The 15,776-nt window shown below is 40.2% G+C and overlaps 1 protein-coding gene and 1 non-coding gene across 2 annotated transcripts in view; both read left to right on the forward strand.

Moving 5' to 3' along the window:
* Positions 1–1,952: 1,952 nt before the first annotated feature.
* On the forward strand, positions 1,953–2,101 carry LOC149995297 (small nucleolar RNA SNORA57). The gene has a single exon (XR_016507920.1). It is a non-coding gene; the product is annotated as a small nucleolar RNA SNORA57 (small nucleolar RNA).
* LOC149995298 (uncharacterized) overlaps positions 2,042–15,776 on the forward strand; it is a 55,408-nt gene continuing 41,673 nt past the window's right edge. The window contains 4 exon segments of the mRNA XM_090259173.1: positions 2,042–2,101; positions 2,446–2,564; positions 5,661–5,892; positions 6,297–6,517. Coding sequence (XP_090115299.1) covers positions 2,042–2,101; positions 2,446–2,564; positions 5,661–5,892; positions 6,297–6,517 — 632 coding nt within the window.

Consider the following 15,776-nt stretch of genomic DNA (forward strand, 5'->3'; position numbering starts at 1 on the left):
GAACATTCGCTTTCTATGATGATGGCCAATCAACTGATCACACTATCAGCACACAGGGATCCTCCTTTTAGATGGAGCTACAGTTTGCCTTTTTGATGAACCCACCATGGAGTCTGACCCTCCACAGGCCTTGGTAATTTGAGCTCTGTCTATGTCCCTTCACCACCATTTTGAGTGTCAGGATATGATTCCACTTACTTGGGTGAATTTCATGTCTTACGTTGACTTTGCGAGAGTTTTTCCTATGTGGCACTGACATTCACCCTTTATGGATGTGAATGCTGGAACTTCACATTCGGAAGTGATGTTTGAGACCAAAAAGATCTCGTCCATATCAAGTGCTCACCTCTTTTTCATGCAAGGGACCAACTGTCCAGAATGTTCTTTCTCTGTATCCTTACCGTGTATATGAGACAATTAAACTCACAAGTGTTCCCTGCAGACAAGGCCATAGTCCCCTGTTCCTCACATCAAACCTTTGGGTTGAAACATAGTCCTTCTGAACACAAACCCTCACTGCAGTGCTCAGCATCCTGGGCCACAACTGAGAGTCCTTTACCCCATATTCCAGTTAGTGTAGTGATAGAAACACACTTTTTAGGACACCATTTATAAGAAAAATTAAGTGGAGGACACTACAGAAATAATAACCATGGTAACAGCCGAGGTCCTCTAAGCACAGACCACATATTAGGCAAGTAGCACCATTGAAACTCCACACATTGAATAATAGCATAAACATTATTCTGTAGTTTTCAGATTCTTTATGTGCCTGATTATCTTACTCTTTGTATTTTATAGCATTTTATCAGCATGTTTTTAAAGAGTTGCTGCTTTCATTAAAGCCAGCAGGAAGACTTAAACACCACCTTTATCAAAGACATGTTAGTAAAATGATCCTGCAGATTCCATTCGTAATTCATGTTATAAAAGGTTAAAAAAGGCACATCCAGCAATTGCTATAAAAATATTAAGGTTCCCTAAAATGCTGAATAAAACAGTCTTCATTCTCTTCAGTTCACGGGTAGCAAAGCTCTTGGCTGAACGTAGGGAGGTCCATTGTGCTCACACACCGATCAGAGGAAGACTACTCCAGACAGGTGTAGAGGGAACATTGAGGGTGATATCAGGCTGCCCTAAAGCAAGCGTATGTGGTTGCACCATACCATTTACTTCCTCAGATATATTCCATGTGGCTCTTTCTCGGTATTATTTTCCAGAAATTATTGATTTTCCTCCAAAATATTTCTTAATGTATTTTCAGGATGTGGCTTCCTTTTCCTAACAATACAGGGTATATCTGGGAATGTGGTTCCATAACAAGTTTGCATTTGCTACCCAGATGTGTACACTGTTGACACACCCATGAAGGCGTTGAAAGTGGGCATCTGACAAAAAAAAAAAAGTTTTGCATTCAGAGATCTCATATCTTTGCAAGGAAATAATTATTTCACCTGTATTTGCATATGATAGTTCTTACTGAATTTTTTGAGACATGGTCTGTTCTGAATATCTGTAGGGAACCGCTCCTGGTGGGTTAGGGAATTGTAATCCCCGCCCGAGCATGACTTGCTGCCGGCATTCTGGCTGTGCTTGTCTTTAAGTCTCAACATAAGGCTGTGTGTGAAACAACCAAAGACCACTCAGAGGGTTTCCATGGGAATTGGATTTCAAGAATGCTTACTATGCTTTAGAACTTGCTCTGCTTTCTTTATCATTAATGTAACATAAACAATCTCTAGCAAGGAATGTATGAAACCTTGCACCTAATGCGAGTGTGGTGTCAAGATGTTTGATAGACCCTGACACAGACCTGTCACTGTACCCTCTGTACTGGTACATGTAATCTGTTATTGTCAACTCTAATCCAAACGCCAAAAAGCTATTGATGATTCATGAATTTTGATCTTGTATCGCCCATGTATATACTCCTCAATAAAAGGCACGAGGACCCTCCTCTTCTTGACGGGGGTCGGGCGTGTGGTCCCAGTCCTCGTACTGTACAGAGACAGAGTGAAAAGGCTCCAGCCCCCTCGACGTCATGTTTTCGGTGCCAATAGTTTCCAGTCCACCCATTCTATCCTCAGGCACCGGGACACAAGTAAAAAAAAATAAAAAATAAATAAAAGGCAAGAGGGATGAAGGTTTAGTTGCTGTTCTCCACTAGAGAGACAGCTACCTTCCTTCCCCCAGACATAATGAAATGTCCTGGGTAAAGTTTGTTCTGCTGTGGTCACGAAGACTCTGCTGGACAGAGCAGCTTCCAGTCCAGCCTAGGGTGTGTGAGGCACATCTGCCTCAAAAATCTTAAAGAATATGACCTGGACTGGGGAATACTGACTATGTAACAAATTTATATTCAGTGCCGGGATCGCTGCAATTCTAACATCTGTGTAGGTTGAGAAAATGGACCTCTGAGCCTGAGAAAAATGTTTTTAATTTCAGGATTTAACCCTCACGCTGGGAAATAATGATGACTACCCCTGTAAATACAGTGACAGTGTGTACATGGGACAGCACATTATTTCTGGCATAAAATTAAGGGGTGAGCAGTGTGTAGAAAGGTATGAATGATGATTAGTGGAGTACAAAGCATTTTTGAAATAGCTAGCAGACAGAAGGCTGTGAAACCTGAGAACAGGTTAGTCTCAGTGAGTGTAATTAATAGACAGTGAGTTATAATAGGTGAGAGAATTTATGAGAACTATAGGTATGCTGGAAAGCTGGCTATTATAAAATTCTCATTTCTGCCAAGTGTGAGTCCTTTTTATTCATTACCATTTGACGGGCGAAAGCGAGGTGAATAAGCTATTGTAAAGTGTGAGGAGAAAATGTAGAATTATAGAAGAATAGGCATGGTATGGTTTTTCATTACTTAAAAAATCCAGTACTAATTATCTCTTGTTCAGAGACGTATCTAGGTCTGTGATATACAGCAGTGAATAAAGAAACGTCATCACAACATGGCTTCCTCAATGGCTTTATTGAAGGAGTAGCCAAGAACTAACAGAAAAATAATGTTTGTAGTAAATTGTTGGGTGATAAGATGATACGGAAACATAAACTGAGCAGCACTCAGGAGTGCCAAGCATGTGGATCCTGAGGATTTTAAGATCACACAATTAAGGGAGGGCGGAAAAAGATCTTATTCAATGAGGAAGGTGTTTTATGGACAAGAAAACACTGTACAGTCTTCCCTTGCCAGGGGTTGGCCAAAAGTGTCATATCACTATGATCATCATGCCAGTTTCAGTGTGCTGGAGATTATGTTCATTTTCAAGGGATTTCTATAATTTCTGGTAAGTATTAAGATGTTCTTCAACTCCTCTCTTACATTACTTAGTTTAATGTTTTTTAAATTTTGGATTATATTTCAGTGGTCTTATACTCTGAATTAAAAGTATATATTTTATTTACTTACTTGTAGGGAGGGGAAGGGAGGGAGATATCCATTAGAAACAAGTTGTTAGGTGATGCCTCCTCACACATGGAACGCACTGGTCGGATCTTGTGGACTGCAAGCAGAGGCTTGTTCAGCAATGGAAGGAAAAGGCGTCTATGAAAAATCAGTGGATGGAGAACCCCGGGCAATGGGTAGAACAGTTTTTAAATATTTGATCTGAAGAAAACTTTTGGGGCTGCTTGTTCTGTGGTAATCTCTTGAACCACCTGTTTGCTGCCAGGCATCCTGTTTTACACCCAGACCTTGTCTCGGCATTCTAAACACTGAGGTCACCAGGTTCCAGGAACACTAACAGCAGGTGTTTTTCTCAGAACAGGTTCCATGTAGGTGCTTTCCATTGCCTATAGAGTCCTTACAATGATGTGCTAGAAAAACATGGATCGAATGCCTCTTGCATACCCCCAAAAGGGGACCAGATCTTCAACACAGGAACATGCCTGAGGCGGAGGTGCCTCACACAACCTAGGCTCAGTTGGAAGCTGCTCTGTCCAGCAGAGTCTTTGTGACCATGGCGAAACAAACTTTACCCAGGACATTTCATTATGTCTGTTGAACAAACTTTTACCGAGGACAATTTATTGTAGGGAATCACTCCTTTTGGTTTAGGCAATTGTAGCCCCGGCCTGAGCGTGACCTGCCACCAGCACCCTGGCTGTGCTTGTCTTTATGTCTCAACAATGGCTGCGTGTGAGACACACCCGAAAACCATTCAGAGGGTTTCCGTGGGAGTTGGATTTGAACAATACTTGTTATGCTTTAGAACTTGCTCTGCTTTCTCATGTCTCTTAGTTAACTATAAACAATCTCTAGCAGGGAGTGTATGCCACCTTGTACCTAGTGCCAGTGTGGTGTCAAGATGTTTGATAGATCCTGGCATAGACTGTTCATTATATCCATTGTACTGGAATGTGTAATCAGTTATTATCAATTGTAACCTAGGCACCTAAAAGCTATTGGTGATTTATGAATTTTGATCTTGTATCTCCTATGTGTATCCTTCTCAATAAAAGGCATAAGGGATGGAGGTCTAGCTGCTGTTCTCCACTGGAGAGGTAGTCACCTTCCTTCCCCTAGACGTAAAGAAGTGTCCTGGGTAAAAGTTTGTTCCGCCATGGTCATGAAGCCTCTCCTGGACAGAGCAACTTCCAACCGAGCCTAGGGTGTGTGAGGCACCACCGCCTCACTTTATTATGTCTGGGGGAAGGAAGGTGGCTACCTCTCTAGTGGAGAACAGCAACTAAACCTTCGTCCCTCATGCCTTTTATTGAGGAGGATACACACGAGAGATACAAGGTCAAGATTCATGAATCATCAATAGCTTGGAGACATTAGGATTACAGTTGACAGTAACAGATTACATGTACTAGTACAGAAGGTACAGTGACCAGTCTGTGTCAGGGTCTATCAGACATCTTGACACCACACTGGCATTAGGTGCAAGGTTTCATACATTTCTGCTAGAGATTGTTTATGTTACATTAATGATAAAGAAAGCAGAGCAAGTTCTAATCTAAAGCATAATAAGCATTCTTGAAATCCAATTCCCATGGAAACCCTCTGAGTGGTCTTTGGTTATGTTTCACACACAGCTTTATGTTGAGTCTTAAAGACAAGCACAGCCGAAATGCCGGCAGCAGTCATGCTCAGGCTGGGGCTACAATTCCCTAAACCACAAGGGGCGGTTCCCTACAATAAAGTGCTCTGGGTAAAAGTTTGTTCAACAGACATAATGAAGTGTCCTGGGTATGGAATGGGCCACCCATAGATTCGCGGGCTAGGGCTCAATCCAGTGAGCAACATTAGCCAGGGCTGTACTCTCTGTTTTCAAATAACAAAATTTCTTACAGATTATTATTGATTTTTAATATTCATTGCACATATGCATATGATATTGTTAATAATGTATTTCATGTGATTTTTAAAGGTTCCTGAGCTATACATACAACAGTTTCATTTAAAATATGTACTTCATTTACTTTAAATAGAAGTTCTAAATAGTTCGCAATCTTCTCTCATTGAAAATGCCTGAAACATCATCTCACCTGTCTTCCAGATGTTTGTGATAGGCAAATTTTCTTTCATTATGATCATTACAATACCATTTTCACATTCATTAAAAACACGGGGGTTGTTTTTGCGTTCACCGCACAGGGGTGGCCTTCTGGCTCAACGAGGGGCATTTTGTCTCCATCCATAGTTGGTTTGAACTCACAGAACATCTCGGTCGCTGGGTGCTGGTGGAAATGCGGGGGAGGGGACGGCGCCAGAGTCGTGGTGCACAGAGCACACACGAGAGTAAGGACCTGGGCGACCCTGACAGGGTGAGTGGGACAGGGGCCGCCATGCCCTTGGTGTCCTTGTCTCCCGCCGTTACTTTCCGGCCTCCCCAACAGCATCCGTTGGCAGCCTCGCTCAGACGCTTCACTGAAGTAAGTGCACTAGCAGAGGAAGTGTGAGTTGACTGTCCTTGTTTCCTTTTTGGGGGACTTAAGTGTAAAGCATAAGGTCGTGTTTGGCGGTGTCTTGGAGGCATGATCTGGGAGACTGAGTGGCATTGCTTGTGGGGAAGAATGGAACCCTACAGCCATGTCCTAATGCTGATATGGCATTCATCTGCTCTCCGCTCCCTCCAGTGCCTGAAACAGCTGCTTGTGCTGAAGGTGATAACTAATTAATGGGGCTGTGATGACAGAGCGGCCAGCACTGGTATATGGGCCTGGTGTCCTCAGTGAACTGGGGAGCCCTGGAGGAAGTTGAGGGTGGGGACGATTTGTAAGAAGTTGTGGTAGTTCTCAGAAAAGACAGCTGAGGTCAATTGTTTCTATTTTGACAGGTTGGTGTGACCTTTGCGGACATTGCCGTGTACTTTTCCAGGAAGGAATGGCGCCTCCTGGATGACAGTCAGAGACGCCTGTACCTGGGTGTGATGCTGGAGAACTTTGACCTTATTTCCTCTCTGGGTAAGACCCTGACTTTGGCCAGTTACATGGACCTGGCTTTGCATTTCCCATGTCTCCTGTTCTCTAGGGGCTGCTCTCTCCTCACATGTGGACGGTAAGCCCTGCTTGATTTTCCAGGTTTCTGAGCAGTTGCTTTCCTTGGTAGGTGTGATTTGTGTGTACGTCCCTACCCCACCCCCCACGCCCACTCCTGCAATACCAATACCTGCTGTACTGAACTCATAGGGAAGGATTTGTGGTTGGTAATGTTGCACGGAGCCTACTGAATACCACCTTGGTTAGTGAGGAAGAGCCTTTTTTCTATTCCTGTTGGTCATTTGTGCATATTTATATGGAAAATTGTTTTACATTGTTTGGGCTAATGAGTTTTGAATGTCTTTATATTTTATAGATGCCTTTTCACCTCCTGGAACATGGCTTTTTACATTGGCTTAATATGGCTTCACAGATACTGCTTTTGCTCTTCTTTTTTTAGTCTTTCAATGTTTTTAGTAACCCTGCGTTTAGCATATTTAGTGTTGCCAGTTTTTCAGCAGACTCAGATGCTGGTTACTAGTGTTAGTGATAAAGTAATTTTAAATAAGTCATATAGAGTTTTTTTAGACTCAGGTGTTGCTTTGTTAACATTCTACAGTATAGTGTTGACAGAACTTTATTATTTACTGATAATTCAAACAATTTATGTGACATTTTCTGAAGGGAAACTAAAGCTTCTCAGAGCCATATATTAATATGTTGTGCAAATATTTTCTCCAATCTTGAGTTTGCCTATTCTTCTTTTTATCTCTTTCCTTAATACATTTTTTTGATTTTTATTTTTAAATAGGAAGGAAGGGAAACTAGATGGAGAGAACTGTCGCTGTGAAAGAGAACTCAGTTATGTGCCTTGATCAGGAATTCAACAGGCCACTTGTAGGTTTACGGGATGACTCCCCACCAACTGAGCCACACTGTGCGGGGCTGCCTTTTCTTTCAGGTTGTCCATTGTTCTTCTGTGGAGAAGCCTTTTCATTTGTTGTAGCTTAAATTGTTTATATATGCTGTTTTGCATTGTGATTGTTGTCACATTCAGGAGATTATTTCAAATCAAATCTTCATCCCTGAGTAGTAATTGGTTTGAGCATCTTCCTGCAAACCGACAGGTCATCGGTTGGATTCCCAGTTTGGGAACATGCTTGTGTGCTGGCTGGGTCCCCAGTTGGGGGTGTGGGAGAGGCAACATATCAATGCTTGTCTTGCACATTGTTGATTCCCTCCCCCTCTGTCTCCCTCTCTTTCTCCTTCTCCAAAAGAAAAAGAATAAAATCTTTTAAAAAAATGGTTATACAGATGAAAAGGAAAACCACATCTCTAAAGCATCTTCGCTAAGTTGCCTGGAAAGTGTTTTAAGTTTTAGGACTGCCGTTTACTTTTTTTTACATTTGAGCTAATTTTTATCAGTGGTTTCCAGTTTTGTGGTTTACATATGAATATCTATTTTTCCCAGCACTGTTAATTCAAAAAACCATAGTTTTCTTATTTTTTTTGCAGTTTTTGTCAAAGACTAGTTGAATGTTGGTGCCTGTGTTTATTTCTGTGTTGCATGTATTGTTGTTTTGGACTGTGTTTTTGTGTTGATTGTAGTAAGACATTGTTTGGTTGCTTTGGCTTTGTAATAGATTCAAGTTAGGAAGTGTGATGCCACAAAATTTGTTCTTGCTCAGGATTCCTTTTGCTATCTGAAGTCTTTTGAGGCCCTGTACATTTCAGGATTCTTTTTTGATTTGTGTGTAAAATACCATTGGAATTGTCAACTTGCATTTAATCTATAGATTGATTAGGGAATATAGGCATTTTATTGTTATTAAATTTTAAATCCATGAAAACTGGCTGTCTTCCAGTCATTTGCCTTTTCATCATTTTCTTTAAGCACTGTCTTGTCCTGTTCAATGTTCAGACATTTCACCTTTTTTGTTTGAATTTATCCATATGTATTTTATTGTTTTTGATGCTGTTGAAATGTTGACTACCTTCTTCATATTTTTATTTTCTTTTTAATCCTGACCTTAGTATATATATTGATTTTAGAGAGAGAGGGAGAAAGGGGGAGAGAGTGAGAATCATGTATGTGAGAGAGAAACATCTATCAGTTACCTCCCTCATGTGCCCCAACCTGAAACCAATGAGCAACCTACCTGTGTTCTCTGACCTGGAATCAAATGAACTGAGCCACCTGGCCATGACTCTTTATTTCTTTAATAAAGAATTTTTTATTAGTGTGTAGAAATAAAACTGAGATTTGTATGTTGAGTTTGTATCCACTTTTCTCCATTTACTTATTTATTTTTTCATTTAGTTTTTATTTTTTAACCCTTTGAGTGCCAGTGTTGTTCCCAGTGACTCTTTTTTCAATGGCTATAAATGTAAATAACAATGGAATAATTCGTATTTTATGTTTTGTTCTCTTTTTTTGTACATCAGATTATATATTGATATAACTTTTTCTCATGTTGATCCAAATATTGAATTTTTACGCTTGTTCAAATACTGACATATTAATTCTGTTATAATTTTTACTTACATTTTAAACTGTCCTTTTAATTTCATTTATCTTTGCAATAATTGTCGAAACTATGCAGTGTGCATGATAAGGAAGCTTTTGCTAATGGACGTTTTTATTGCTTCAGGGTATAGAGTTAGCATTTTGTTTATAAACTGTTTTTCACTGTTTATATCTAATGATGTATGTCTCTAGTGTGAATGCCGTTTGTGTTCTATTTTTTGTATGTTATGGGTTTTTTTTTCAAAATTTATGCAATATTTGGCATACTTCTTGCTTGTTATGCATGTTGCTATGTGCTTTTCCAAATTATAATTATAGATTTTATATTATGCCATCTATTATACTTCAAAAGCCATATTGAAGGAAAGAATTTATTTTTTCTAAAATAATTGTTAAAATAATTTTAATGCAATGAATTTTTTGCTAAATTGCACCAAAGAACACTGCTTACAAAAGAAGAGTGTATTTACTATATGTTGTGTAAAATTTTTGGCAAATTATTATGGGTAATGTTTTTATAGACATTTTTCATAAACTCTGCATTTCTTAGCAAAATAGCCTGGCATTTCTCTCATGAATTTTAGCAATTATGCATGCACTCAAAGGTTTAAGTACATTTTATTGATAATGCTGTTACACTTGTTCCAGTTTTTTTTCTTTTCACTTCGCTCCCTTCCACCCAGTATCCCCTTCCCTCCAGCGTTTGACCCTTCTTACTTCATGTCCATGGGTCATGCCTGTATATTCTTTGGCTTCTCCCTTTCCTATACTATTCTTTTTTTTTTTTTTAAGCATCAGGTTGGTGCAAAAGTAATGTCTGTCTGATTTTTATAAAAGAAAGTTTTAGATAGTATGTATTAAATTTGTGCCTCATAATTTTTTGATGTCACAGTGACTAATTTATACCTTATTATTTCAGATTATCAATGTATTGTTCATAATCATCCACAATATTTGCACCCATGTTCGTCCCATCTACAGACCACATTAGAAGTGTTTTACTCTATGAGTTTCATAAAGGTGCCAATGCAAGGACAGCAGAAAAGTATATCCAGAGCACTTATGGGAACAATGCAGTGACTGAAAGAAGTTGCAGAAGGTGGTTTTCCTGTTTCGGAAGTGGGGATTTCAGTTTGAGAAATAGCCAAAAGAGGGTTGTCCGAAAAACTTGATTCTGAAGTGCTGGAAGCTGTTGTCACAGAAAACCCCACCATTACCTCTAGGGAACTTGCAGAACAATTTATTGTCTCCCATACAGCCGTGCTACACCAACTGAAAAGGATCGGGAAGGTCTCAGTAGTTGGAAAATGGGTCCCACATGAACTGTCTCCAGGTAATCTGCAACAGCGTGTTGCTTGTTGTGAATCATTGCTTTTGCAACACCTTCAGGCACCACTTTTAGGGAGGCTGTTACAGGTGCTGAGAAGTGGATCCTTTACCATAATGTTAAATGCTTCCAATCATGGGTCAGTCGAGGAGGAAGAGGAATTCAACAACCAAGAGGAAGGCTTCATCCAAAGAAGATCATGTTGAGTGCATGGTGGGATATGGAAGGAATTGTCCATTACGAACTGTTAGACAACAATTAAACAATTACTGCTAATCTTTACTGTGAACAACTTCATCTTTTGAAAGCAACTTTGAACCAAAAGCGACCTTCCTTAGTCAACAGAAAGGGTGTCAACTTCCATCATGATAATGCTTGTCTTCACACAGCTTGATTCGCCAAAAATTTCTTGAAAGAGTTTGGTTGGGAAATATTGCTTCATCCTCCATATTCTCCTGACCTTGCTCCATCTGATTATCACTTGTTTGGGGGACTACAGAACCATTTTTGATGGTCTTAGGTTGACATCAAGAGAAGAGGTTGAAAATGAGTTGGATTCATATTTTGCTTCAAAACCTAAAGACTTTTAAAAGTATGACTTTTATAAGCTAGTTGACAGATGGAATGAGGTTCTAGAAAGCAAAGGAGGTTATGTAACAAATAAATATTTTCATAATCATGGGCTTTTTCATTTTTAAAATAGACTTCTAAATTGGACATTATTTTTACACCAGCCTTATATGTTTTATTGGTTATGTTGTTACAGTAATCCCAATTTCTTTTCCCTTTGCTCCCCTCTGCCCAGTACCACCCTTCCCTCCAGTAACCCCAGCCCCCTTAGTTTATGTCCATGGGTCATGCACATAAGTTCTTTAGTTTCACCCTTTCCTCTGTTATTCTTAACCTCCCTCCATCTATTTTGTACCAAGCAGTTATGCTTCTTAATCCCTGCACTATTTCCCCATTTCCCCCCCCTTCCTGTTCCCAGCTGATAACCGTCCAGATGATCCCCATACCTATAATTCTGTTCCTATTCTGGTTTGCTTAATTGGATTTTGTTTTGATTTTTTAGATTCAGTTGTTGATAGGTGTGAGTTTGTTGTCATTTTAATGTTTATAATTTTTACTTTTTCTTAAGTAAGTCTCTTTGACATTTCATATAATAATGGCTTGGTGAGGAACTCCGTTAGCTTTACCTTGTCTGGGAAGCACTTTATCTGCCCTTCCTAAATGATAGTTTTGCTGGATAGAGTAATCTTGGTTGTATCTCCTTGCTTTTGCAGCAACAACAGCCATCTGCCTTCACCTGTAACAAGTGCGGCAGGGATTGTCACTCCCGAGTCGGACTGCACAGCCATTCTCGGCTGTGCAGATAGACTCTCAAGAAGCTACGCCATCGTCTCTCGAGACGGATGGTTGCTGACGACGACGATCTCCTTGCTTTTCATCACCTTGAATATTTCTTGCCAGCCCCCTTCTTACCTGCAAAGTTTCTTTTGAGAAATCAGCTGATGGTCTTATAGGTACCCCTTTGTAAGTAACTCTCTGCTTTTCTCTTGCTGCTTTTAAGATTCTCTCTTTATCTTTAAACTTTGGTGTTTTAATTATGATGTGTCTTGGTGGGATCCTCTTTGGGTCTAGCTTGTTTGGGACTTTCTGAGCTTCCTGGAGTTGTATGTCTATTTCCTTTGCCAAGTTTGGGGAGTTTTCCTTCATTGTTTTCTCACATAGACTTTCAATTTCCTGCTCTTCCTCTTCTCCTTCTGACGCCCCTATGGTTTGGATGTTGGCATGTTTAACATTGTCCCAGACATTCCAAAGCCTCTCCTCATTTTTTTCAATTCTTCTTTCCTCATTCTGTACTGGTTGACTGTTTTTTTCTTCCTTATCTTCCAAATCATTGATTTAAATTCTGGTTTCCTTCCCGTCACCATTGTTTTTAGGTAGATTTTCCTTTGTTTCATTTAACATAGCCTTCACTTCTTCCTTTATGCGTTTGCTGTACTTAAACATATCTGTCACGCCTGTGAGCATCTTTATCACTGGTGTTTTGAACTCTACATCTGTTAGGTTGGCTATCTACTTGTCACTTAGTTCTCCCACTAGAAACTTGATCTGCTTGCCCTTTTGGGCCATACTTCTCTGTCTCCTCATTTGACAGGCTCCTGTTTTTGTCTCTATATCTTAAGTAGAGCTATCACACCTGTTATGTTGTAAGGGGAATAGACTTAGGTATTCATCAGTACCTGTGAGCCGTTTCACCACATTGTGGCACTGTATGTGGGGGAGGGGTCTGAAGGGAACAATGCCACTTGCTCAGCACTTACCCCTGTTCCAGGCACTTCTCCCACTTCTGTATGGTACTGGTGCCTCTCTAGCTGTTGCCCTGGCCGTTGTTCCCAGAATGGTTAGTCTGAAGATGTTCCTGGACCATGGGGGAACCTTAAATCAAGTGGACTCTGCTGAGAGACCAGCAGTTTCTTCCTCTGTCCAAACACCCAGTGTTTGCACAGCCAGAAGCAATGAGGCTTTATTTTTCCCAGCTCTGAGACCGTTAGCTGTGTGGTCTGATCCGGTGCTGGGAGTGGTCCCCAGGTGTCCCTTCTGACTTTTTAAAACGTGTGACCGCGCTTTCTGCCAGCCTGCTGCTGCCACCCGTGCTGCAACCACCACAGAGCGTCCTCTCCACCTTGGCTCCACCCCTCCTATCTGTCTGAATGAGTATTTCTTCTTTATATCTTTGTTGGGCTTCCGTGCAGCTCGATTTTCTGGAACTTCTGGTTGTCTCTAGTTTTGAGGTAGTTCTACTCATTCTTAGTTGTGGAGGGAGACACAGCGTGTCTGTCTAGGCCTCCATCTTGGCTGGAAGTCCCCTATACTATTCTTAACATCACCCTGTCTATTTTGTACCTTCCAGTTATGTTTCTTAATTCCTACACCATTGCTACATTTCTCCCCTTTCCAGCCCAACTGAAAATCTTCCCTATGATCCCCATACTTATGATTTTCTTCCTATTCTGGGAATTTGCTTAGGTTTACGGTTGTTGTTTTTTTCTTAGATTCCGTTGATAATTCTGAGTTTGTTTTCAGTTTAATGTTCATAGTTTTGGGCTTCTTATTTTTCTTTAATCCCTTTAACATTTCATACAATAATGACTTGATGATGAACTCCTTTATCTTTACCTTGTCTGGGAAGCACTTTATCTGCCTTTCCATTCTAAATGATAGCTTTGCTGGATACAGTAATCCTGGTTGTAGGTCCTTGCTTTTCATCACTTTCAATACCTGTTGCCAGTCCCTTCTTGCCTGCAAAGTTTTTTGGAGAAATCAGCTGATTGTCTTTTTTTTTTTTTTTTTTAAGATTTTATTTATTTTAAAAGAGGGGAAGGAAGGGAGAAAGAGCGGGAGAGATACATCAATGTGTGGTTGCCTCCTGCGAGCCCCTGACTGGGGGCCTAGTGTGCAACCCACTAATGTGCCCTGAATGGGAATGGAACCAGCGACCCTTTGGTTCACAAGGAGGCACTCGATCCACTCATCCACATTAGCCAGGGGTGATAGTCTTATAGGAGTAGGTAATTCTCTCCTTTTCTCTTGCTGCTTTTAAGATTCTCTCTTTATCTTTAACCTTTGAGACATTAATTATGATGTATCTTGGTGTGTTCCTTCTTGGATCTACCTTCTTTGGGACTCTCTGTGCTTCCTGGATTTGTATGTCTGTTTCACTTACCAATTTAGGAAAGTTTTCCTTCATTGTTTTTTCACATAAGTTTTCCATGTCTTGCTCTTCCTCTTCTTCTGGCACCCATATGATTCAGATGTTGACATGTCTAAAGTTGTCCCAGAAGTTCCTACGTTCTTGTTTTTTCATTTCTTCTTTCTTGATTCTGTACTGGTTGACTGTTTATTTCTTTCTTAGGTTCCAAATTCTTGATTTGAACCCAGGCTTCCTTCCCTTCACCATTTGTTTTGTGTGGATTTTTTTTTTCACTTTGCATAGCCTTCATTTCTCACCTTATGCGTTTTTCTAGTTAATCTTTCCTGTCAAGTCTGTGAGCATCATTATCACCAGTGTTTTGAACTCTGTCACTGTTAGGTTGCCTCTACTTGATCTGCTCCCTTCTTTTGGGCCATACTTCTCTGTCTCCACAACTTCACAGCCTTCCTCTTTTTGCCTCTTTGTCTTAGGTAGAGCTGGCACACTTGTTATGTTGTAAATGTCAGAGCCTTAGATATTCGTCAGTGCAGGGTGACTCGCTTCACCACGTTGTGGTGCTGTATGTGGACAGCCATTCTTAGAGTGAACAATGGCACTTGCTGCTGCATCTCGTTTAGACTGGCGCACCTCTAGCTGTTGCCCTGGTTGTGTTTCCCAAAGTGGATGGGTTTGCAGACGTTCTAGGACCATCGGGACCTCTACAGAAATGGACTCTGCTGAAAGACTGGCAGTTCTTCCTCCACCTCAACCCCAGAAGTTTTCACAGTCAGAAGCAATGAGGCTTATTGTCCCCAGCACTGTAGTCATGAGCTGCACAGAGCAGCGTGGTTCTGTAATTGCTCCTCAGGTGTCTCTCTGCACTCTTTTAATGCATTAGTGTTCTTTCCACTGGCCGACCTGAGCTACTGCCTTGCTGTAAATGCTGCCGCCACATTGAAGCCTCTTTGCTCCTTCTGTCTGTCAGGATGAGTATTGTTTTTTCATGTATTTGTTTGTTACACTAACGTGCAGTTCCATTTTCTGGTAGTTCTGGTGGTTTTTAGCTTAGAAGAAGTTGTATATCTTGTTATTGTTGTGGAGGGTGGTGATGTGTGTGTATCTAAGTCTCTGTCTTGGCCGGAGGTTCTATTTATGTACTTGTAAAATTTTTTATTTATTGATTTTCAGAGAGAAAAGGGAAACATTATTTTGCCATTCCAACCATCTCTGCATTCATAGCCCAATGGATGTCCCCTTATGGGGTATTGTTTCACAACCTAGGTTCTTTTTGCCCTGACCAGGGCTCTGAATTTTTTATAATTTCAGAAGATTACTGTGGGAATTTGACAGTTTTTTCTACATAGGGTTGTGTCATGTGCCACCATTTCTTACACTGTTGCATTGTGGTTCATGGTATTGGGTGTAATGTCATATCTTAAATTGTTCTTTAAGTTATTTGAGTCTCTTGTTTTAGTCTAATTACTGGTTTGCCAATTTTGTGTATCTTTCAAAAAATTACTCTTTAAGATATTTTTTTTTTGGTCTTGTCTCTATTTCTTTTAATGGCTTTTTTTTCTTTGCTAGCTTTGGGTGTACTTTCTTGTTGTTTTTAAAATTTTCTGAGTTGTAATGATGGGTTGTTTATGTCGGATCTTTTTGTTTTTAGTGTAGACATCACTACAAAATTTTCTCTTAGAATTGCATTTTATACATAAGCTTTGATAGATTGTGTTTATATTTACCATGCCTGTAGATTTTTCTATTTTAAGCCTTTGTTTATTTATTTT

The sequence above is a fragment of the Furipterus horrens genome, unplaced genomic scaffold (genome assembly GCF_987537825.1).
Source record: "Furipterus horrens unplaced genomic scaffold, mFurHor1.1.pri manual_scaffold_13, whole genome shotgun sequence".
Classification (NCBI taxonomy): domain Eukaryota; kingdom Metazoa; phylum Chordata; class Mammalia; order Chiroptera; family Furipteridae; genus Furipterus; species Furipterus horrens.